At 33.1% G+C, this 26,091-nt stretch overlaps 1 protein-coding gene and 1 long non-coding RNA gene across 3 annotated transcripts; one reads left to right on the top strand and one right to left on the bottom strand.

Moving 5' to 3' along the window:
* Window positions 1–2,177: 2,177 nt before the first annotated feature.
* LOC115709642 (RING-H2 finger protein ATL46) lies at window positions 2,178–19,008 on the bottom strand. Of its 2 annotated transcripts, XM_061112048.1 has the most exons (3): window positions 17,381–19,008; window positions 2,918–2,980; window positions 2,178–2,414 (listed from the first exon to the last, which is right to left on the bottom strand). In XM_061112048.1, the coding sequence occupies exons 1-3, from the start codon at window positions 18,437–18,439 to the stop codon at window positions 2,256–2,258; spliced, it is 1,281 nt and encodes a 426-aa protein (XP_060968031.1). In that variant the 5' UTR covers window positions 18,440–19,008; the 3' UTR covers window positions 2,178–2,255. The 2 variants fall into 2 exon arrangements, with proteins under 2 accessions (XP_060968031.1, XP_030493662.2); XM_030637802.2 differs by lacking the exon at window positions 2,918–2,980 and having other exon boundaries at window positions 17,381–19,007.
* LOC133035787 (uncharacterized) lies at window positions 13,437–16,348 on the top strand. Its single transcript, XR_009686882.1, has 2 exons — window positions 13,437–13,505; window positions 13,967–16,348. It is a non-coding gene; the product is annotated as an uncharacterized LOC133035787 (long non-coding RNA).
* Window positions 19,009–26,091: the final 7,083 nt, after the last annotated feature.

Here is a 26,091-nt window from a genome sequence, read left to right as displayed (position 1 = left end):
AAGTCCAGAACATATGAGTTTGTTAAAGATTATAGTGTTGTCAGCACAGTGGAATATAATCTTTATTATATGTTCAAAAGTTGATTCCCTGATTTGTCAGAACACTGGATTTAGACTGACATGGTATAATCAGCGATAGGTATTCTTACACCTTGGAAAAGTGTTATGTCCTTTCCAGGACATTGGCAAAGTTTACCAGTATCGGATGTATGGAGTATACATCGGAAGGGACCGATATTGAACTTTGATTAGATATGTTAAAATTTACCGTAATATCTGTTCAATTCAATATCACCTGTTGATCCTAGATCACATGATCGAAATCCTGATATGGTTAGGCTCAATTTCAAGAGTGTTACTCGTGTTCTTTGATTTGTTAGTTAAGCCTAGTTTTGTATCAGGGTGATACGTACATTTTGGGAACACGGTAATGCAATTGAGTGGGAGCGCTAACATAAATATAGAATCTATAGCTTCTATTTGGCAAATAGAAGTAAAGGATGATTTCCTTCGAGCTTAACCAAACGAAGATAAGTGGTGGAGATCTCATTTCACTTAGGTGAAATATCATTTATACAGGGTTAAGTGTTTTAAGGATAAAATACATTGTAGGGTGTTACGGTAATTTAATCCCTGTACAGTGTAAATCATCTATATAGAGGATCATTGATCACATTAGGGTTATAACAATGGATAACTAATGACGTGTCTATATCGTGGAACATATAGAGCGTTTCTATATGACTGAGAGTGCAATTCCAAGTTCTAAGTGTGGATTCAATGAGGAATTAATAAGTTAGGGAATTTACTTGGTAAATTCGGTTCGACTTATTGGAAGCTCGGTTATATAGACCCATGGTCCCCATACTAGTTGAGACCATACTGCTTGTAAGACTCAGTTAATTGATTTTAATTAATCAATTATAATTCTAAAAGTTAGACTATGTCTACTTTATGAATTTTCACTAAGCAAGGGTAAAACAGTAAATAGAGAGTTTAAAGGGTATATTTATTAATTGGGAAACTTTGATTAGTTTTTATTAATAAATAAAAATAAATGACAATATATTATTTAATAATTAATTATAGTTATTAAATAATTAGATTTGACATTTATGAAGTTAAAAGAGAGAATTGGCAATTTTGAGAAAATGGGAAACTAGAAATGATGAAATAGGAAAGTTGGAAAAGTGGAAGGATTTGTGTTTCCTCAACACATGGCCGGCCACCTTTACCCCTATTTCTCATTTTATTTTTCATTTTTTAAATGCCAAATAATTCAACTTTAACCCTATGTGGTATTCTATAAATAGAAGGAAAAGGCTTCAGGTTTGAGACACACTTTACAGTTTATTCTCTCAAACACTATGAAGCCGCCACTCTCTCTCTTTCTTTCTTCTCTGTTTTTTGAATTCCCTTGAGTGAATGAGTAGTGCCCACACACATCAAGTGGTATCTCAATCATAGTATGGAAGACTATGGAAATTCTGCATCAAAGAAGGAGAAAAGAAGATCCAAGTTCAGATCTTGGTGATGCTCTGCTACAGAAAGGAATAAAGAGCTAGAGATCTGAACGGAAGGAGTCATATTATTCCGCTGCACCCACTGTAAGGTTTTCTAACTTTATATGTGTTTATTTTCATTGTTTTAGAATTCATATTAGGTTGTTAATTCAACATACTTGTTAGTAAATCTAGATCCTGGTAAAATAATTTCCAACAAAAACTTCCCAGGAGGTCACCTATCCTGAAATTGCCCCAGGTCAAGCACGCATAACTGTGGAGTTCATTTGTGATGGGCTACCGAAAAACAAGATGCACCTTGTTGATATAGGTAGTACCAATCAATCCATTTAAGCTCTCTTCAACTGTGTAGTCCCACACCTACACAGTCTCAGAATCATCCCACTTTACCTTCCCCAGGCAATGTGGGATTGCACAGCTTACCCGGTATTTTCCCTTACAGATCACGGGACTACTAACTGTCACAATCACCCCCCTTATGGGGTCCGACATCCTCGTCGACCACACTTCCGGCTGGGTCAAGGCTCTGATACCATTTTGTAATGCCTTAAATAATTAGGCACGCTACCCAATATACTTATGAAACCCTAATCCCCTAATCGGGACTACTAGTAAAATAAACGCCAAAATTAAACTTTTTAATAAACGGAATGAAAATAACTTGTAATAATTTTAACCTTATAATTTAAAAGTTACAAAATTTGGGATCCCAAAAGTATTTATAAAACACTATTACAAGTTCGTTTCCTCTAGCCGACCTAAGCGGCAAAATAGAGTCTCAAAATACATCACTGGTAGACCCCAATCCGCTTGGTCTAGAATGGCCCGAACATGTACATTCCTCTTCCAACTCCTACACTCATGGCTGATCAAACACATCTTTACCCTTTCCTGCACAATAGAGCACCCGTGAGCCAAGCTCAGCAAGACAGTATAAAATATATCAATAATATGCTCATCATATAATATATACAGTAATGCCGTTTAAATCTGTTGTGTGTCACAGACCTATATGTTGGGCTCACATGCCTGTTTATGTTTACGTGACGTAAACCTACGTGTTACTCTCACACGTCTATTTATGTCTATGTGGCATAGACCTACGTGTTGCTCTCACACGTCTAAATACAATAAGGCCTTAGAATGGTTCATCTCGGTTATGGTTACCGAGTCCAACCCGATTATGTCTTGAACACATAACCCTTAAATCTCAATATTATAATATACTTAGCATGGCATAGCATTTACTCAACTTAAATCACTAGGGTAATAACCCTATGCTATTAACCGCTTATATTAGGGTAATAACCCTAGTCCCGGTTACAATTACTCACATATAGCATATTCAACATAAGCGCCACCGTGCATACTCTACGTGCAAACTACTGTCTTACCTGTTTTCCAACAATAGCAGAGATTTCAAACCCCTGGGTGCTCCTGATCAGGTGCCAATAATCCTAGTCACACAACCCGGGATTCCACAAATAGGGTTAATCCCTAATTTCACTTTCACAAAATATAAAGTTGGCATTAAAAATATATATAATCATAAAGAGCTCGGAACGAGCTTTCCAACGATATAAAGAACGTCCAAAACGGAGTTCCGAGTTAAAAGTTATGGCCAAACAAAATCAGGAAAAAGATGTCTCTCTGCTAGGTTTTATGTCCGCGGCGACCATAGATCTGGCCGCGGCCACTGGGTTCCAAACACCCAGAAAACCAGATTTTAAGGTCTAAACATGCCCACTTTACTAAATATTCGAACCTTAATCAAATCATATCCAAAAGTAACTTCATACAGATAAAAATCATCACAACAGAGAGCAAACAACATCAACAATAACTCTAAAAATTCAGAGTACATAATCAACTTAAAATCATGGTCAACGTACAACTTTTTTCAAGCTCTAAGCTTTAACTCCTTTAATCTCAAATATATATCCAGTAGCATATCACAAAATGAACCATAATTTCCAATCTAGAAAATACCTTGAAAACTCATCCAATCTCAACAATATAATTTACAACCACAATTAACAAATCTCACACTCAAAATCACCAAGATCAACCCCAATTCATTAAGCATGCAAATCAAACTCAAACAACTCAAAACATACTTTCCAACTTTCATTTCGCAACAATCTCAAAATAAAAAAGTGGTAAGAAGAGCTACCTCAAATTTCAAGCCACAAACAAACTTTAATTCTTCAAAAGCAAGCTTGAATCTCAAGCAATTCCTTCCAAAAATCAAAATTGGGGATAGGTTTAGAGAGATAGAGAGGGGGGTCGGGTGAGAGGGGAATAACACCAGAAAATTCATTCTCTTTTCCTTAAAATCATTCTTTTATTAAACATAAATTAAGGGTCTAAAAAGACCATTTTGCCCCTAGGGCCAAATAACATTCACTTAGGCATGCAAGGGCAAAAATAACATTTACACACCAATTCAAACCCAATTAAATTTTAGATTTCTCATTATCAAATAAAATGCCAATTAATTCAATTTAATTTGCATTTCGAGCCCGAACTTGGTTCGGCCCGAAATACCCAGTTGTGACTATACCGCCCCAACCTGTCAGAACACACCTGAAAAGACAACACAGGCATACTATATAATAATATAGTTCTATTAAGCACGTAATTAAATTAATTTCATCATTTTACCCTTCCCGGGTTATAATTACTAAAATGCCCCTGGCTCACCTATAGGGTCTTACCATAGTATAAATCAAATAAATTCTCATATATTGAACTATATAATAATATAATTCCTCAATTATTCATAATTATCTAATTAGGTTTTTGCTAATCCATTTCTTAATTCTAGGGTATTACAAGTGGTGTTGTAATTGTCCAAACCATGACCATGTTTGGGAGGACAACTACAAAAATTTGGAGTAAAGTTTTGACACTTACACTCAAGGACCAAATGATGAGAAATTTGGAGATTTTTAAGAGTTCAAGATAGAAGAAGAGCCTCATCAAATTGCTCAACCAAGTTCACTTGAGGTGTTGATGATGGAGTTCGTGGCAAAAATGATTCCTTAATTCAAAGCCAAGCCTCATCCTTGAGGAAATTGGAGAATCAAATTGAGCTTTTGGTCAATGAGTTGTGTGATAAACCCCATGAAACTTTAGGCATTGATATGGAAAATTCAAAGGAGGAAGAAGAAAATGAAAATATCATTTTGAGCAGTGGTGATGAGTTGGAGATGCTTGGGGAAAGTTTTGAGAAATTACAAGAGCCCACTTCAATCCAAAGTAATGAAGAAAAGGATGAGGAAGCAAGCATTTCAAGTTTGTCAAATGTTGTCTCTGCTCATAATGCTATAACATTTTTGCAACAAAACTGTCCAGATTTTGAAAAAATTCAGCAAGGGCATATTTGCATTCCTCAAGTCAAGAGCTCACGGTCATGGAAGATTTTGTTTATGAAGATCCTTTTTTTCCACCACCTCATCCTCCGCCATTGGCATGGTACCTTGGCATCCATCATGTGCATTCATCGAAATCACGTCAAGTTGACAATTTGGCCTATTCAATTCCATATCTCGCCAAGCTTGAGGGTGTCCATGACAAAGACCCATTTGTGAGGGCATATGCCACTCTCTATGGGCGAAAGCCACTCTTTGATGAGTGCTCAAAAAGTCAAGCCGATGATGTTATGATAAATCCAACACGCAAGTATACGTATCGTTTTAACAAGTAATACTCAGGTAAGTGAGATCGTTCCCACGAGGACTGCAGTTAAGTAACAATCAATTAAATTCTTGTTTCTATTTGGCAATCGAATAAATAAACTTTGAACAAAAGAAACTAAGCAAAAGTAAATAAAATAAACAAATAAAAGGTTTAACAATGGATGTGAAATTAGGGATATGATTTCAATTGCTTTGATTACCCAATTATTAACACTAATTAACCATTCTTCTTCCTCCTATGTGATGACAGATTATAAATTAACCTAAACTCTTTTCAGATCATAAAGGTCCTAAATTGTATGCCAACTACTGCATCTCTGAGATAGAACAACATACAATTTGCATTAAGCAATAATCTAAAAGTCACATAAGCTATGTGAATACTCTCGTTTCACATCAAAACCTATGTCTATTCATTTAGAGCATTCTCAATACTCACTTTTCAGATTTTGTATTGAGATCATAGAACATGCAAAAGGTGATCAAGCTTAAACATGAAATAAGCACAAATATGAATAAATCACAATAATATAGGAAGAAAGAACAATCAAATAACATTAATCCATAGAATAATCTCAGTCAATATCCATCAAATCCCTAACTAGAGAGTTTAGCTCATAATCGAATCCATAATTAAACTAAACACAAATAAAAACATAAAAAAATCAAGAGAAGAGAAAGAAACTAGATGGAGGATTGTTGCAGATCGCCCATGCTCGCTCCAAGAGCCTTCTTCTTGTGTTTTTAGGGTTCCATATGGTCTCCCTCTTTAATTTGCGACCCTCTTTCCTTTAAATAGAGTTTTTTAGCCCAAAAACGAGAAAAGACGAAGTTATCCTTGACCTGTACGAAGTCGACGCCGCGGCGGGCAATATTCTCGCCGCGGCGACTGTAGAAAAGTAAAAAAACGAGCTTTCTGTAGTCCCCCGCCGCGGCCAAAAGTGGTCTCGCCGCGGCCACTGTACCCAATGTTTTCTGCTTTGACCTCTTTCAGTAAAATTAGTATAACTTTCTCATACGAACTCCAAATGAGCTGATTCAAGATGCGTTGGAAAGGAAAAAAAGAGATCTAAAACTTTTATGTTTCGACTTTATCCAAAATTTGATTAGAATATAGATGAATTTAGGCTTGAAGTTTTAGCTTTTTTTCTCTTTCAAAGTTTCCTCTATTTTATAGATCACTGTTTTCCGAAATTTGTCCAATTTATACATTCCAAGTGTAGAAACCTGAAATCAAAGAAAACAAGCGTAATTCTATTCCAAAAATAATAATAAAGAAGAAAAACAACTATAAAATGTGACCCGAAACTTAGGCTAAAAATAGCCTAACAAATTCCCCCAAACTAAATCCTTACTCGCCCTCGAGTAAGACTAAAAACTAAGATAAAGAAAAAAAAATACAAACTAACACATAATTAACTAAGCCTTTAGACAATCAAACTGTTGCTGCAACCTATGAAACTTCAATCAATTATTTAAACCAGAATTTCAATCTCAAAACTCTAAAATTAATTCGGATGCTTACTTTGAAAAATAATGTATAGATGCAAATTAACTTCAATATTTGAAAAACATCATATCAATTCTACTCTTTCTAACTTTCCACAATCTAATGATCAATATGCTTGCATGACTTACCTTTCTCCACTAATGTCAACAAATCCTTGTTCCGAATCAAAAGGACTTTCAAGATTGTAATGTATTGGCTTAGGTAATAGGTAGATGAAAAGTTATTTAGGCTATATTATACCATAAGCACACTATAAACCATCAAGCACCCACAATAAATTACATATCTCAAATTGTGCCCAAAAATTTCAATGATTGAGAATTTTACAACAACTCTTAGTTCCAACATCACTTTATTTATTCAATATTTTTTTTCTTTTCTTTTTTTTTTCTATTTTTTTTTCAGAACGTAAATAACATTAGTGATGTTGAAAAATACTTTTACAATTCACACATTGTCCCAATCACCCACTTTAAATAATAATTTCATCCACACACAATTCATCTCCCCCAAACTTATTTTTAAGCTTATGGTATAATGTAAGGGACAAGGATAGAGAATTACAAGTGGATTCAAAGTTAGTCTCATAAAGTGGCTAAAAACAATTGAAGAGGCTAAGCTCAAATAGGCAAACTAGGGATAATAAAGATAAAGGTAAGCTTGAAAGGCCCAAACGATCCAAAAAAAAAAATTGCCTCATCATTTTCTAAACAAGCATTGTCAAGGATTTCGCCTAAAAAAATAATTCATGGAAGTTCTATCATATTCAATCAATCTTACCACAAACCAAAATAAAATAATTATGATACAATCCAACTATTGACAATTTACATCAATACAAAATTTTTACAAGCATCCAAATTAATTCAAAGAGTAAAAAAAATCAAGCACACGGTTTAAAATTTTTATCCATTCCACAAATAACAACAGCAGAAAAAAATTGACATTAGCTTAATTAACAACTAAAACAAATAAAATTAAGACCTTCCCCCAAACTTAAAATTTTCACATTGTCCCCAATGTGAAATAAAAATTTAAAGAGAAGGGAACTTACCTTAAGTCCATGCCACATCAACAAGTGGTTGACGCCCATAATAAGCGTCATGTTGGAAAACTTGAAAGTTGTTTTTAAAAATTCCCTCAAGCCTGGCATGCAATGAGTTTGAACCAAAAGCCGCACCAACAACACAAGACTTTCGATGATGAGCCTGGGGAGAAACCGTTGATAGCTCGTAGAGAATACAATATGGAGAATGCAGTATTAGTGGAAAATAAGAGTCCATTAGTTGTTCATAATATAGTGACGTTGACGACCTCAAATCAACAACTACATGTGATTCTTCAACCACCAATGACACCTCTTTTTCACTTTCCTCAAACAACCTCTTAATTTCCTGTTCAGTTTCCTCATGACCATCAACATCTTTGATTGTGATTTGATCTTCAATAACTTCATAATTGAGGATGGATGTTTCTTCATTCACCAATTTGAGATCATCATTTGTTGAGCAAGCATCCAATGTACCCAAATTTTTAGTCACTTTAAAAGATTCTTTCTCTTCAATTATAGGCTCAGTCTCTATATGTTCATCTAATAGTGTTTCTACTATATTCAAACAACTCTCATAACTTTTGCTATTTGAGTTATTATCCTTAAAACTCTCTAAATCATGCGCCATTAAATTATCACATAGAGCTCTTACCATATCCGTCAAGCGATTAATCTCTTTTGGAAGTGATAGTATATTCTCCTCTTCTTCAATTAGTTGGGGTGAGTTTGGACAATAAGGAGGGTATTGGTGACTCCAACCCTGAAGTGATGGATCCCAATGCCAATCGTAATCAAAATCTGCCATATCATTCAACAAATTTATTGCTTGATGACCTCTCCTTAACAAAGGCTCTCCAGTTACCTCTACTCCATAATCCACCCAACTTTTTGTTTCATCATTAAGTCCATTGTAAAAGAATAGAATAAAACATCTACTTGAGAAATTGGGATAACATCTCTCTCCGAGCTCCTTAAATCTCCCCCAAGCAGAATAGAATGGCTCATTGTGTTGTTGGACAAAATTCACAAGGTATAACATTTGGATTTACCTTGCAGGTCAAACACATAAGTACAACATTAGTTAAATTAAAACAAAAAAAAAAACCAAATTAGAATAGAATTCAACTATATTGATATTAACTAAAACAGTCCCCGGCAACGGCGCCAAAAACTTGTTATGATAAATCCAACACGCAAGTATACGTATCGTTTTAACAAGTAATACTCAGGTAAGTCGTTCCCACGAGGACTGCAGTTAAGTAACAATCAATTAAATTCTTGTTTCTATTTGGCAATCGAATAAATAAACTTTGAACAAAAGAAACTAAGCAAAAGTAAATAAAATAAACAAATAAAAGGTTTAACAATGGATGTGAAATTAGGGATATGATTTCAATTGCTTTGATTACCCAATTATTAACACTAATTAACCATTCTTCTTCCTCCTATGTGATGACAGATTATAAATTAACCTAAACTCTTTTCAGATCATAAAGGTCCTAAATTGTATGCCAACTACTGCATCTCTGAGATAGAACAACATACAATTTGCATTAAGCAATAATCTAAAAGTAAAATAAGCTATGTGAATACTCTCGTTTCACATCAAAACCTATGTCTATTCATTTAGAGCATTCTCAATACTCACTTTTCAGATTTTGTATTGAGATCATAGAACATGCAAAAGGTGATCAAGCTTAAACATGAAATAAGCACAAATATGAATAAATCACAATAATATAGGAAGAAAGAACAATCAAATAACATTAATCCATAGAATAATCTCAGTCAATATCCATCAAATCCCTAACTAGAGAGTTTAGCTCATAATCGAATCCATAATTAAACTAAACACAAATAAAAACATAAAAAAATCAAGAGAAGAGAAAGAAACTAGATGGAGGATTGTTGCAGATCGCCCATGCTCGCTCCAAGAGCCTTCTTCTTGTGTTTTTAGGGTTCCATATGGTCTCCCCTCTTTAATTTGCGACCCTCTTTCCTTTAAATAGAGTTTTTTAGCCCAAAAACGAGAAAAGACGAAGTTATCCTTGACCTGTACGAAGTTGGCGCCGCGGCGGGCAATATTCTCGCCGCGGCGACTGTAGAAAAGTAAAAAAACGAGCTTTCTGTAGTCCCTCGCCGCGGCCAAAAGTGGTCTCGCCGCGGCCACTGTACCCAATTTTTTCTACTTTGACCTCTTTCAGTAAAATTAGTATAACTTTCTCATACGAACTCCAAATGAGCTGATTCAAGATGCGTTGGAAAGGAAAAAAAGAGATCTAAAACTTTTATGTTTCGAATTTATCCAAAATTTGATTAGAATATAGATGAATTTAGGCTTGAATTTTTAGCTTTTTTTCTCTTTCAAAGTTTCCTCTATTTTATAGATCACTGTTTTCCGAAATTTGTCCAATTTATACATTCCAAGTGTAGAAACCTGAAATCAAAGAAAACAAGCGTAATTCTATTCCAAAAATAATAATAAAGAAGAAAAACAACTATAAAATGTGACCCGAAACTTAGGCTAAAAATAGCCTAACAGACGACTATAAATCAAGCGCTTCTTGGGAGGTAACCAAAGCTTTCTAAACTTTGTTTTTATTTTATTTTAAATTCAATAAATATGCAATGTTAAATGGTTTTGACAATTGCATTGTAGTTTTTTTTCTCTCTTTCTTTTCCTTTTCTCTCTTATAGGTGCAAGCATAAAGTCAAAGGGAATTGGGTGCACTTATGGAGGTTAACACTAGCAAGTTTGTACATCATTAACTAGGGGAAGTTCTTCTTTAACTCTTCTTTATTTATTTTTAAACTTGCTCAAATATATTTAAGAATTTTGTGCCTAAACATGTTTTGGGAAACTAAATTTTTTCTTTTTATTTTATTTTTCTTGTTTGAAAAAAAAATGAGACGTATGTGCTTTGGTTTGGTGATTTTTCACATTCCAATACATGATTGACAGTGTGCATAGCTTGTTGAATAATGTGAATATTTTTTGAGATTGTGATTAATTCTTGTGTTAGTTTCATTTTGATTGAGATATGTCCAATTTTGAGCACAAGCTCTACGCTAAATTTAAAAAGTGTGAATTTTGGCTATCCCAAGTGTCATTTCTCGAACACATTGTCAGTTAGGATGTGATCATGGTTAATTCGAGAAAGTTTGAATTCATTAGAGATTGGCCAAGGCTAAAGACAGTCACTGAAGTTAGGAGTTTTCTAGGTTTAGCTGGTTATTATCGTCAGTTTGTTGAGGGGTTTTCTAAGATCTCAATGCCCTTAATAAAACTAACTAAAAAGAATCAACAATTTATATGGACATACACGCGTGAAGCAAGTTTTCAAGATTTGAAGCATCGATTGATTACAACTCCGGTATTAGCATTACCATCAGATCAAGAGAAGTTCATGATTTACTGTGATGCATCTAGACAAGGTTTGAGGTATGTTTTGATGCAAGCTGATAGGGTTATTGCTTATGTCTCCCGTCAGTTGAAGGAGTATGAATAGCGATACGCAACTCATGATCTAGAGCTTGCTGCAATGGTTTTTGCTTTGAAGATCTAACGGCACTATCTCTATAGGGAAAAATGTGAGATTTACACCGATCACAAGAGCCTCAAGTATTTCTTTTCTCAGAAAGATTTGAATATGAGATAGAGGCAGTGGTTGGAGCTAGTCAAGGATTATGATTGTCAATTAATCCTTTATCATCCCGAGAAGGCTAATGTAGTGGCAGATACCCTAAGTAGGAAGGGTCTCGAGCAAGTATCTAACATGGTTATGATTTCACCCCAGCTAGCAGATGACATGATTAGATCAGGTATTGAGTTTGTTGTGGGCAAACTTAATAATTTGACGCTATAATTAGAATTGTTAGACAGAATTAGAGCTGCCCAGCTAGCTAATTCAGAGTTAGTAAAGATTTGAGAAGAGGTTTTATGTAATACCCTAGAATTAAGAAAATGGATTAGCAAAACTCTAACTAGTTAATTGAGTATTATTGTGGAATTATATTATTATATAATTTATTATATGTGAATTAATAAGAGATATGACATGTTAAGACCCCGTAGGTGAGCTAGGGGTATTTTAGTAATTTTGACCCGAGAAGGGTAAAACAGTGAAATTAATTTATTTACATGCTTATGGACTATATTATTATATAGTATACTTGTGTTGTCCTTTTTTGGGTGTGTTCTGACAAGTTGGCGCGGTATAGTCACAACCGGGTATTTCGGGCCGAAATATAATTTTGGGATTAATTATTGGCATTTTATTTATATGGGAATAATCTGAAAATTAATTGAATTTATTTGTGCGTGTAAGTGATTATTTTACCCTTGAAATGCTTATGTGGGTATTTTATGGCTTTAAGGGCAAATGAGTAATTTTGCCATTTTGGAGTAAGGTTCATAAAAGGGATTTTTAGCAAAATAAAGATTTAATTTTCTGCATTTTTTCCAGCCCTATAGCTGAACCCCCTTTCTTCTCTAAACTCCTCCTAACTCTTGATTTTGGGTTGTGCTTGCTTGGATTCAAGCTTGGTGTTGGTGGCTTTTGTGTTTGAGAGTGAAAATAGTTATTTTTGCATTTTAAAAAGGAAAATTTCTGGGCTTTTTCCTCTGCCCTAGCTGAACCCCCTCTCCCTCTTTTCTTCATATTTTTATTTTGCTAAGTGTTGGAAAATTCATCTTGAAAGCTTGGATTCTTGGTGGATTTTGTGCTTAGCTTTGTTTGGAGCTTGAGGTAGTTCTTAACCCCTTTTATTTGTTGATTTTTCTTGCTGAAATTTATTGTTCAAAATCATGAAAATAGTGTATGATGTTCTTGGTTTGCATGTGGGGAGAATCAATATTAATCTTGAGAAATTTGGGTGTGAATTGCTTGGTTTTGTAATGGATTATGTTGGTTGGGTTCTAGATGAGCTTTTGGGGTAATTTTCATGTTTAAATTCAAGTTTTTGTTTGATGTCTTGTTGCTGGAAAAATAAGTTTGATGCTTGCTTGAAAGTTGCTTGAAGGTTCAATTTCTTGATTAGGAACTTATGATGAATTTTACTCTAGGTTTGGATCTTTGATTTCATATTGTTTGAATATGAATTTCTATACATGTGGATTGAAATTTTAAGCTTAATAATGTGTGGTTTAATTTTCTTTTGTGGTAGTTTAATTGTATAAGAGGTTATGTTGGATTGAAGCATGTTTGGGTTGAAATAGATGAGTTTAGGGGGCTGAAATTCATTGTAAAATACTGATTTTTATGTTGCTTGTTTTTGGTGTTGTTGGAGAGTGAATTAGGTATAATTCCTCTCTAATTACTTGGTTTATGCTAGGTAAAAGATTGGTATGATTGTGGGTTGATATAACATGAAAAATTGGTATTTTTGGATGCATTTTCGTGTCTGGAAATTGGGTTTCCTGGGGTTTCAAACCCAGTAGCCGCAGCCATTTTATGGCAGCATGTTGTGTTTTTTTTCGAATTTTTATTGTGGTCATAACTTTTGACTCGGGACTCTGTTTGGGATGTTCTTTATATCGTTGGAAAGCTCTTTCTGAGCTCTACGTGAATATCTAGAATTTAAATGCCAATTTTATAATTTGTGGAAATGAATTTAGGGGTTAATCCTATACTTGTGTATTCCAGGTTTGTGACTAGGATTACCGGCACTTGGTCAGGAACACCGGGGGATTTGGAATCTTCATATTTGCGGGACATCAGGTAAGACAGTAGTTAGCACGTAGAGATATGCGCAATGGCTCTTATATGGAATGTGATATATATGAGAAACTAGGAACCAGGATTAGAGTTATTACTCTAAAGTGAGCAGTATATTGGCTTAGGGTTATTACCCAAGTAAATTGTTAATATGTAATTGTTATGCCATGATGTATATAAATGTATATTGAAGTAAAGGGTTATGTGTTCAAGGCATAATCGGGTTGGACTTGGTAACTAGAACTGAGATGAACCGTTCTAAGGCCTTAATGTAAATAGACGTGTGAGCGAAACACGTAGGTCTATGCCACATAGACATAAATAGGCGTGTGAGCGTAACACGAGAGTCTGTGTCATACAGACAAAAATGAAATGGCATTAATATTTATGTGATGTGTTAATTATGATTATCGATATATTTTACTGTCTTGCTGGGCTTGGCTCACGGGTGCTCTACTGTGCAGGAAAGGGTGAATCTGTTTCTAATCAGCCATGAGTGTGGGAGCTGGGCAATGAATGTACATGTTCGGGCCACACTAGACCAAGCAGGTTGAGGTCTACCAGTGTTGAAACTTTTGTAACTCTATTTTGCCGCTTAGGTCGGCTAAGGGAAAAGAATTGTAATATTTTGTAAAACAATTGTTGGGATCCCAAAACATGTAACTTTTGTTTGTAAGGTTAAAATTATTACAAGTTTATTTTTATTCCTTTTTCGTTTAAAGTTTAATTTCCACGCTTATTTTATTAGTAATCTCATTTAGGGGATTAGGGTTTCTTAATCATCTTAGGTAGCGTGCCTAAATGTTAGGGCGCTACATTTTAGTTGGTCAAGCTAAAGACTTCACAATGCCAGGTAATGGGATTCTATTATATGAAACTCGAGTTTGCATTCCGAATAATGTGGAACTAAAAAATAAGATTCTCGAGGAAGCTCATACCACTCCTTATATATTGCATCCTGGCACTACCAAAATGTATCAAGACTTAAAACCCTTTTATTGGTGGTGTGGGATGAAGAAGGCGCGGTATAATATGTATCTCGGTGCTTGACTTGTCAACAAATTAAGGCTGAACACCAGAGACATGTAAGATTGTTGTAGCCTTTAACTCTTCCTGAATGGAAATGGGAGGATGTCACCATGGATTTTGTGGTTTGGTTACCTAGAACCACGTGGATGTTCGATTCCACATGGGTTGTTGTGAATCGATTTACCAAGTCAACACATTTTTTACCAGTGAAAATAACCTTTATAGTGGATCAATATACAGATTTGTATGTTAAAGAAATAGTGAGGTTACATGGGGCTCCAAAATCCATCATATCATATAGAGATCCGAAGTTCACCTCAAACTTTTGGCAAAGTCTCCAGCGAGCCATGGGTACAAAGCTGAAATTTAGTACAACTTTCCATCCTCAGACATATGGTCAGTCTGAGAGAATGATTCAAATATTAGAAGATATGTTGCGAGCCTGTGTGATGGATTTTGAAGGCTCCTGGAGTAAGTACTTACCACTTATAAAGTTTTCATACAATAATAACTATCAAAATACTATAGGAATGGTTCCCTATGAGATGTCGTATGGTAGGAAGTGCAGATCTCCAATTCACTAGGATGAAACTGGAGAAAGGAAATATTTAGGTCAGAATCAGTACAACGGACCAGTGAGGCAATAAAGAAGATCGAGGCCAGAATGCTTGCCTCTTAGTGTAGGCAAAAGAGCTATGCAGATCTAAAACACAGGAATGTTGAGTTTCAGGTAAGAGATCATGTCTTCCTACGAGTATATCCGATGAAGGGGATTAAGCGTTTCAGGAACAAGGGCAAGTTATGCCCTAGGTTTACAGGGCCTTTCGAGATTCTTGAAAAGGTTGGATTGGTAGCTTACCGTCTAACCTTGACTCTAGCACTATTAGCAGTTCATAACGCATTTCATGTTTCTATGTTACAGAAATACGTTTCAGATCTCACTCATGTCCTGAGCTACAAAAACTTAGAACTCCAGCTAGATTTTTCTTATGAAGAGCAACAGGTGAAAATCCTTGAAAGAAAGGATAAAGTCCTTCAAAACAAGACCATAATTTTGGTCAAGGTACTTTGGAGAAACCATAAGGTGGAGGGAACAACTTGGGAGTTGGAGTCCAATATGAGAGCTTAATATTCAGAGTTATTCAGGTTAAATTTTGTAGACTAAATTTAACGGGGGATAATTGTAATGACTGCTTAGCTTTAATATGAAATTTGTAGATAATTAGAGTTTAATTCAGAATTCAAACTTTTAATTATTTTTATGCAAATGTGTAGATATATTTGAATTCTAGGTGTGCTAATTAGGTTATATGTAAAATATTATGTTTTTCATATTTTATGCCCGATAATAGTGGAACGTGACGTTTGGCCGATAGAGTCACCTTTTAATGGTTTAGTATTTTAAAAATAGCGGGACGATTTAGTTAGACATTAAGAATATTAGGAGTGTTTGGGGTTATAGGTTTGACCAAAATACATTTAGATTTCAAGGTTACTTCTTAGTGAAGGGAAGGACAAATTGGTAATTTTGCCCTCTTTAGTGAATTATTAGGAAATCAACATTTCCTTTATTTTATTAGTGGCTGAGATATTAATTTAGATAGATTAGAAATTTATAGTAATTGTAATTAATGAAAGAAAAGTTAGAAAAAAAAAAAAACAAGTCTTTCTCTGTCTCTCTCTAAGGGTCGGTTCCACCTAGAGTTTAAGGAGCTCGATTTTTCTTACATTTTCTCAGCAATTCTTAGGGATTGAAGGTAGTAGCTCTTGGTAAGCAAGTTTCTTTCTTTTCCTTTGAATTTTGGTATTTTTTTTTTCATTATTACACTTAAAAATTGTTTTTTTTTCTTTTTTTTTTGCATTTATATGGAATTTCACATAAAAACTTCTATTGCAACTAACAAAGCAACTTAAATCGCAACCAAAATTCGTATAACAACCCACATAGAAATCTTCTTAAAAATCCAAACCGTAAATTAAAAAAAACAAATTAAAAATAATAATATATAGAATAATATCTTAATAATAAATATGTTTTCATTAATTAAGTATTTTCCCAAAAAAGAAAAAACTAATTTTATTGACAAGTATACCCTTTTTCTTTTCTTTTCTTTTTTGTAAATATTGGGAAATATACCTTTGTTACTCTTTCCTTGCAGAATACTTATAGAGTCGATGAGGGGACCTACTCCTATCCCACCGTCCAACTTGTTCTTTTTCTTTGATCGGGTTAATATTTCTTGAGGCGATGTTCCACTGGGTTGGTTTGTTAGAGTCACTGTTACCCTTGTTTTGATCTCGTCTGTCCAGTTGGTCACTGATCCCTTCTCCTGTTCGTTCAACGAGAGTTGTTGATATTCATGGGATGAGTGGATCTTTGTTTTACTTTCAATAATATTGTATTTAGGTATTTTCTCATGATTGAGGTTGATCTTTGATGGTTAATTTACGATCTTATATTATTATTTGTATTATTTATTTATTTTGCTTTTCAAGAGTAGGCTTTTCATATCAACTTAAACCAATTTTTGTTCATAAGATATTTCTATGGATGGATGACCTTACTTTAATGGTAACAAAGAATAATTTTCCTTTTTGTAATACATAATATCTACTAATTAAGGAAGGCACAGTTTTGAGATCTTTGTTCTTCCAGCATCTACTTACAAAAAAACATAGACAGAAACTAAGGCTAATATACAAAAATGCTATGAATCTGTCATAACAAGAAGAAGAACACACAACAAAATAAGTAACACAAAATTGTGTGTTATACATATACTGTATACACACTCATTATGTTAAACCATTTGTGAAGCGTGAGTTTCATTACTGATTGGAAAACTTACATTGAGAGAGGCTGGCATACTGATATCAGTATCAGAACAGCTTGGGAATCTGCCGTTTTTAGACCAAAGCCAGATCTTTGAAACAGAGAAGCTATCACCCTTTTGCCTGCTACTGATTTTCTTACCCTCAAAATCTCCATTATTCACCGAAAACTTGCCTCGATGAACTCCCTCCTTGACAAGCTTCACCACTTGCAAATTAGAGTCATTAACCACATACTGAAATGTTCCCATTGAGTAACATCTTCTAGCATCCAAGTTACAGCTACTACTGGTCTCTCCCACTCCATTGACACTTCTATATTTTCCAAGTCTAACTGAAAACACTCTCTTGTTCCCATTAATACTTTCTTGGTTGCTTGAATGTCCTCTACTCTCCTCATTTTCACTTCTGAGCACATTTGACATATCAAAAGAATCGTCAAAGTTTGAGAGTATTGGATTTTCCAACAAAAGGTCAGATCTGAAAAGGGTCCTTCTACAAAGTGGACATGTTGAGTTTGAGAGAAGCCATGTATCAATACAATGGATGTGAAAAGCATGGCCACATGGGGGAAGTAACCTCAGCTCATCTTGGTCAGAAAACTCACATAGACAAACAGCACAATCAAATGGTTCCTTTGAGCCCATGATTATTTCTTTGTAATAGAAAACAGGTAAAGCATCTATAATGGCTTGGTCTAGACCTGAATCATGTAGCCGAAAGAGCTGCCTGAGCTGTCTTTGAAGAACATGAGAGCTAGAGTTTTCTGGGTACCTATTAGATTGGAAGATTGGTGAAGTTGATGGTCTTTTCATGAGAAATCTTAGAAGCAGGTGGACAAGACCATAAATGAAGAAGATAGCAGTTAAAAGTATTATGACCAAAAGAAGAATTGGGCTGATTTTGCTTAAAGAAAAGGAAGATGGGGTTGGTGCTTGTGTTGGTGTGGGCTTTACTACTTCTCCATTAACACTATTAGAAGGAATTGAAAGTGGTGGAGCAAGAGGAGGAGGAAGAAGAGGATTTGGGTGAACAACAGTACCATTTCTTCTCTTGAATGCAAGCGAACTGGACATGTCAAAAAGATCACAGTACAAAAGAAAAAAAAAAGACAGCTCTATCTTTATGGGATTTTGGTAACAATTACACCTTTCTTGCTAATTTATTATCTTCATAAGAAAAAGTTACTTCTTTAAGCAAAAGTCTATGAAATGAGAAAGAAAGAGGGAACTTCTTGGAGCATGAAGGAGTATTAGTTTTTGATTCAAAAGTACTACTCACCTTATTGATATGGAAGAAAGCACATGAAATAATAAAATGGAAGATGTTTGGTTGGTGAATGGTGGTGATGATTGGCTATGGTTTTGAAACCTTTTTGAGCTTAATAAGGAGAGAGTGAGTGAGTGTTAAGACTGCTTCAGAAACGTATCTCATTATGATAATGACAAGCAAACCTCCAAAGTTGACATTCTAAAGATTTGTGTGAAGATTTTGGTCGTAATTTTTACCAAACTTAACAAAGTTAGATCAAAGCATATAAAAGTATAAAAGAGCTACTTGTCTTCTTCATACACTTTTTTATGCCTTATTTAACAGGGTAAAGCTGCAAAAGAAGGAAATGAAAATCAGTAGGAAACTAGTAGAAGAATTATTGTGAGGTCCACCATCCATTACCTTTTGTTTTTTCCAGTGTTGTGTTACTCACCAACTTTTATGAAAATAAATCATTACCCCTTTAATGATGATTGTCTTGTTCATACCCTGCTAATGAAAGTAATTTCCACTATTTTAGGCCTCAGTTTTTTGTGTCAATTTCTTACTACTACTACCACACTAGTGATAATCATGAGGCAAATATAAAGTCATTTGATTTTAGATTAAGGAAGCTTTTATTTTTTATTTTATTTTATTTTTTCTCTCACAAAAGAAGATCCAAAGACAACAATGTGATGAGAATTATCTATGCAATTGTCCCACCTAATGTGTAGTTTGCTAGCTAAAAGTAAAGATGTGAGTAATACTTATTTAAACGGTTTTTTTTTTTTTTTTAATTAAAAAGGTAATAATCTTTCATTAAACATGTTTGGTAAAAAATGAATTTTCGAAACAAGGATCAAATTTTAGCAAACCAAACTTAGTTACTCTCCAAATTTATTTAAACAATTTTATTTAATATAGTCAATTTTATACTTTTTTTTTTTTTGATAATTAGTCTAAGATTTTATTTAAACCAGCAAAAAGTCTAGTGACCACAACAGGGGGTCACTTCCCTTAAAACACTCTGAGCGTGGATCTTCTCATTACGAGCCCAACGGGCGAGAGAATCCGCAGAGCCATTAGCATCACCGCTAATTAAAACAAAGATAACAAAATCAAAGTTCTTACATTTAAATAAACATTCCTTAAAGACCGGGAAAGAGCCCCAAGACATAGGGAGAGAACCAAGATTGAGACCATTGACAGCCACACTACAGTCAGATTCAATTTTGATTCTCTTAAACCCCGCCTCAGAAGCAAAAGAGAGCGCTAAGGAAATAGCAGCAAGTTCACCTTCTAGAGCGTTGTTGGCTAGGCAGTAATCCACAACAGAGTCCCCCCTAGAGCTAATAGCAGCAATCCCAACCCAGCCTTCAGCTACGGAAGCATCAACTGTGAATGTAGTAGTGTTTTCGGGCATAGCTGTAGTCCAATCCTTCTTTTCCAAAAGATGTCTGTCTTCCTCGTTTGCTTCGATCACCACATCACTCGAGGAGAATTCCACAAAACGTTTGAGGCAGTCATTATAAATTAGCTGAGTGTCCCAGGAGCAGTGATTGTGAAAGATGTTGTTGCGCCAAAACCATATGGTATCATACAAACAGGCCGAGAAAATCAACAATTCATGGTCAGAGAGATTAGTCCACCATTTTCCAAAGTCCATGACATTGTTCCAGCCCATTGAGTCAAGTCTTAATCCCCATTTACTTTTGAACCATAATCCTCTGGTGACATTACATTTGGCTATAAGGTGGAAGGCATCTTCAGTCTCACTGTTGCATAAGAGGCAATGTCTGTCAGGATTGTTTAGGAAATACATCTTTCCAGAAGTTGGAAGACAATCCCCCAGTATTTTCCATATCATCATGGTTAGTCTTGGGTGAATCTTTTTCTTCCATAATTCTTTCCACACACTGTTTGGATTGCTAAACCTTTGATGTTGGTATAACCAATGGGTACTTTTGACAGAAAATTTTCCTTCTTTAGCCGGATTCCAGAAGAGGAGATCACTCCTGTCTTGAATAGGCTTGATGTTGATGATTGCCTCAGCTAGATCTCTATCGAAGCAGGATTGTGTTAGGGGCACATTCCAAGTCCTGGTTCCATCAATGAACAGGTCTGAAACTTTGTTGAAAGCATGTATCCTATTGTAGTGAAAGCCCTCTCTGATGTCTTGGATTGATTTCCATGGAATCCAAGGTTTTGTCCAAATGTCTATGTCCCCATCTGCTATGATGACCCCTACCCCCTCAGTGCAAAGTTTTCTGGTGCTAAGGATTGTTGGGTTTTATGCCCTAAATAAAACTCATTTCAATATAATCAGATTTACTTATTAATATAGATCAGAAATAACATTTAATGTTGCATGGTTCACATGATTTATTTCATGATTATATGTACATAATGTATGAATTCATCTGAAACCCTTTTCACATACTTGATCCTGTTTATTGTGCTGTCAACACATTGGAAAGTAAACATGACTATGTGAATAAAGTTTCCTAGATTTATCAGACACAGGGTTTTACTGATATGATAATCTACAACAGAGTTTACTTGCATTTGGAGAAGTGCTATGTTCTTTCCAGAGCATTGGTTAAAGTAAAGCTCAGGTTTGGATGCATGGAGTATGCATCGGAAGGGACCGATATTGAACTTTGACTTAGATTTATTAAACTTACCGTAATATATATTCAAGTCAATATCGCCTAGTTGATCCTAGATCAAATGATCTTAATCCTGTTATGATTAGGCTCGATCTCGAGAGGCTATTCGTGTTCTTTGATTTGTTAGTTAAGCCTACTTTTAGGTCAGGATGATACGTACATTTTGGGAACACGGTAGTGCAATTGAGTGGCAGCGCTATCATAAACATGGAATCTATAGCTTCTATCTGGCGAATAGTAAGTAAAGGATGATCTCCTTCGAGCTTGACCAAATAAAAATAAATGGTGGAGATCTCATTTCACATAAGCTGAAATATCATTTATACGAGGTTAAGTGTTTTAAGGATTAAATACATTGTAGGGTGTAACGGTAATCTAATCCCTTTACAGTGTAGATCATTCATATAGAGGATCATTGATCAATTTAGGATTATAACAATGGATAATTAATGATGTGTCTATATGGTGGAACATATAGAGAATTCTATATACTGAGAGTGCAATTCTAAGTTCTATGCGTTGATTCAACGAAGAATTAATAAGTTAGTGAATTTTAGTAATAAATTCTTGATCTGCTTATTGGAAGCTCGGTTATATAGACCCATGGTTCCTGCACTAGTTGAGATAATATTGCTTGTAAGACTCATATAATTGGTTTTGATTAATCAATTATAATTCTCAAATTAGACTATGTCTATTTGTGAATTTTTCACTAAGTAAGGGCGAAATTGCAAAGAAAGAGTTTTAGGGGCATATTTGTTAATTATGATACTTTGTATGGTTCAATTAATAAATATGATAAATGACAATATTATTTAATAATTATTTATAGTTATTAAATAGTTAGAATTGGCATTTAAATGGTTGAATTAGAAAATTGACGTTTTTGAGAAAATCAGATGCAGAAAAGATAAAACTGCAAAATTGCATAAAGTGAGGCACAAATCCACTATGCATGGCCGGCCAATTTTGTAGGGTTTCCCTATGATATTTTCATTATTTTAATGCCAAATAATTCAAACCTAACCCTAGTGGAATGCTATAAATAGATAGTGAAGGCTTCAGGAAAATAACACATTTTCCTTCTGACTTTTCATTCAGAAAAAACTGAGCCTTCTCTCTCCCTATCTTTGGCCGACCACTCTCTCTCTCTCTCTTCCTCCTTGAGATTTCGAAATTCTTAGTGTGAGAGTAGTGCCCACACACAGCAAGTGATACCTCAATCATAGTGAGAAAGATCGTGAAGAAAGACTTTCAGCAAGAAGGAGTTTCAGCACTAAAGAATCAGAAAAAGAGATCCAGGTTCAGATATTGATAATGCTATGCTACTGAAAGGAATCAAGGGCTAGATATCTGAACGGAAGGAGTCATATTATTCCGCTGCACCCAATGTAAGGTTTCCTAAACTTTATATGTGTTTATTTTATCGTTTTAGAAAGTTCATATTTAGGGTGTTAATCAACATACTTGTGAGTAGATCTAAGATCCTGGTAAAATAATTTCCAACAACTGGTATCAGAGCCATGGTAATTTATTTGCTTGCAAGAAATTTGGACTTTAAAACGATTGTTTGATGTTTTTGGATGGTAGCATGTTGTATTGAGTGTTATTTGATGATTTATTAATGTTTGTGAATTTTCGTGAAAAATAATTAAATATCTGTTTATGGAGTTATTTTTATTGGATAGTATGGGAAAAATTAAGCAAGTTACTTTTTAACAGAACTCAATTTCGATTTAATTTGAATTAGTTATGATTTTTTGAAGTTTCGAAAAAATCGCGGTTGAGCAATAGGGATACGCGTGCGGAACAGGCTGCATGCAGCCTCCTGCGCCCACATCCCTTGCCCATGCAGCCCCTTGCGCGCCCATGGACAGTATGCCAATGTCCGTATAGCTCGCATTTTTTTTTTCGTTTTTCTTCGTTTTTTCATGCTATTTCATGGATTTAACTTCCGATTTTTTGTGTAGTTCTGTATTTATATATTTACTATTCCTAATTCAATTCTAATTATCATAATTAAATTAATTAATATTTTTTTTAAATTTAATTCATAATATTAGTGTAATTTGAATTTGAAAATAGTAAATATCTATATTTTTTGCTTAATTATCTATCTTATTTTTAAATTTGATTATATCTTATCTTATTTTTAAATTTAAGGTCAGATATTAAATATTTTAAATTAATTTTTTTTAAAATAATTTGACCTTATTTAAATTTAAAATAAGATAACTATAATCATGTAATTTTAAATAGATGTAAGATATTTTGCTAACTTTTAAATTTTGTTATTTTATTTATTTAAATTACATTTAAAATCTCAAAAAGATATTTATTTATCTTTTTTAATTTTTTATTTAATTTTTATTTATAAAATAACATTAAATTTTTAAAAGTAGTTAGCATATTTTGAAATGATATTTAGGTTGGTTGAAACCTAATTTTTCAAAATTGTAGGTTTAATTTTAAATATATTTTTTTTAAATTTCGAAATTTTTAATTTTTTTTTTAAATTTTCGAAAAATAATTTTTTTATTTAATTAATTATTTTTTTTTTGAAATTATTTATTTAAAATTAAATAAATCCTACATCCAACTATCCAGCTAACCTTGTTGCAGGAGTATGTCTTTTAGCTTGTTTGTAAGTTCTTAAAACCTATTATCGCTTGATTGCAAATAGTCATGGTTAACTTATTGACAGATCCAATGATCTGATTTTAACTCATGGCTCCCTTGGTCAAGTAAATAATTTGTAACAGGTATATTTACAATCTTCTTTCATCTGTGTATGACCTAGCAACATGATAGGATCCATCCAAATTGTGTGCCTGTGTGAGCCTATGTGTTTAATTTAATTATAGATGCATATAGGTTGTTGTTGCTAAATAAAATATCATAGTTCTTGATAGATTTTATTTAGGCTCATTTAGTTTTGGGCCTATTCAATTAATAACAGTTGTTTATTTTAAGGTTACATTCCTCTCTTTTGGGCCTTGTGTGAGAGTTGGGAGCCATAGTAGTGGGTACGACATACTGAACCCAGCACCCCCTCACATGAACTACCCCAATTGTGAAGGCCCATTTGCCTGATTTGAATAACTGTACTAGGTTAATTAAATTAGTTTAACCTAATAAAATTGATTAGCAACATAATTAATTTCATTCTTTTTGAAATTAATTTAAGAAAATCATAGTTTAAAGAATTTTATTCTAAGCTAAACTATGTGTATTTTCTTGTATTTAATTAAATATAGAATTATAACCATCTAGATTCTTTCTGAAGCTTAATTTAAATTTTTCATTAAATATTCCTATTTAAGTTGATATTTAGTTATCTCTAACTAATCAACTTAAATCTGAATATCTTTTGAATTTCAAATTTCAAAATTAAGTTGAGGAATTTTAGGAATTAGTTATTAAGATTCTTTAGATATTTTTTAAGTTAATATCTTTTCGAATATTAACTTAAAATGGAATATTTTAGATATTTTTTAAGTTAATATCTTTTCGAATATTAACTTAAAATGGAATATTTTAGATATTTTTTAAGTTAATATCTTTTCGAATATTAACTTAAAATGGAATATTTTCAAATTAAGTGGTTACAACTTAATTTTTGATATTTAATTAAATTTAAATTTGAAAATATTTAAGTTTTAGATTTTTTTTCTAATACAACTTAAATTAGATATTTTTTCAAATTTTGTGGAAAAGATACATAGTCAAATAAGATATTTTCTAGATAGTTATTTCTAGACTACTTATTATTTCTAATATTAAATAGGAAAATATTATACATTGTGAAATTAATTATTTAAATAATTAATTTTGATACAATTTATTTTAAGTATATTTTTTTCTAGTATTAAACTAGAGATTAATAATTAAGCATTCTCTACACTTAATTATTTATTTCTTGAATTTAATACATTTAATTAATTTGAAAATTAAATATCTAAGTTGATTTTCATCATGATACTTAAATATTTCTTTTTCATGACACTTAATTAAATAGAAAATTATTTTAAGTTGAAATTTATTTTTTCAACTTAAATTTAAATAATTTTCAAAATATTTTTTTTTATTTTATTAATCAAATTTCGAAATTGCATTTCTTAAATGCTGGAATTTCGAATTTTATTTGAAAATTAGATTAAAGTTGTAAATTATTTATTTTAATTTTGGACCAACTTAAATCAATGATTTTTTCATTTAATGATTAACTAAAATAAATGAAGTAAAATACATTTAATTAGAAAATGAATTAATTAGTCCATGACAATCGAGATAGATATTATCTGTTTTTGCTTGAAGTATTTTTCTAGTGTATTTAATTAAATAGAAAATTAATATTTAAGTTGATTTGCATCATCATACTTAAATATTTGAAATTTTTCTTATATATTTAATTAAATAGGAAAATTATATTTTTTGTTGTAAATTAATTTTATTAATTAATTTTTGGCCAACATTAAATTAGAATAATTTTTCCAGGATTTATTTATTTTTTCATGCATTTTCGAAAATTGTATTCTTAAATACTTTATTTTTTTTTAATTTTTCGAAATGCAATATATATTTATAGAAAATTAAATTTAAGTTGTAAATTAATTTAAATTAATTTTGTAACAACTTAAATTGAATATTTTTCTAAATATTTATTGGAAATTATTACTAAGATAGAAGAAATTCATGTTATTTTCATATCCATCTCCATTGTTTGTTTTACATCGCGTTTGTTTTAGTGAGTAATCCTCCCTAATGGATGTAATATCCGCTAACTCCGAAAGGGTATTTTTGTA

Source organism: Cannabis sativa, chromosome 3 (genome assembly GCF_029168945.1).
Source record: "Cannabis sativa cultivar Pink pepper isolate KNU-18-1 chromosome 3, ASM2916894v1, whole genome shotgun sequence".
Classification (NCBI taxonomy): Eukaryota; Viridiplantae; Streptophyta; class Magnoliopsida; order Rosales; family Cannabaceae; genus Cannabis; species Cannabis sativa.
This window is presented reverse-complemented; position numbering and strand designations above follow the sequence as displayed.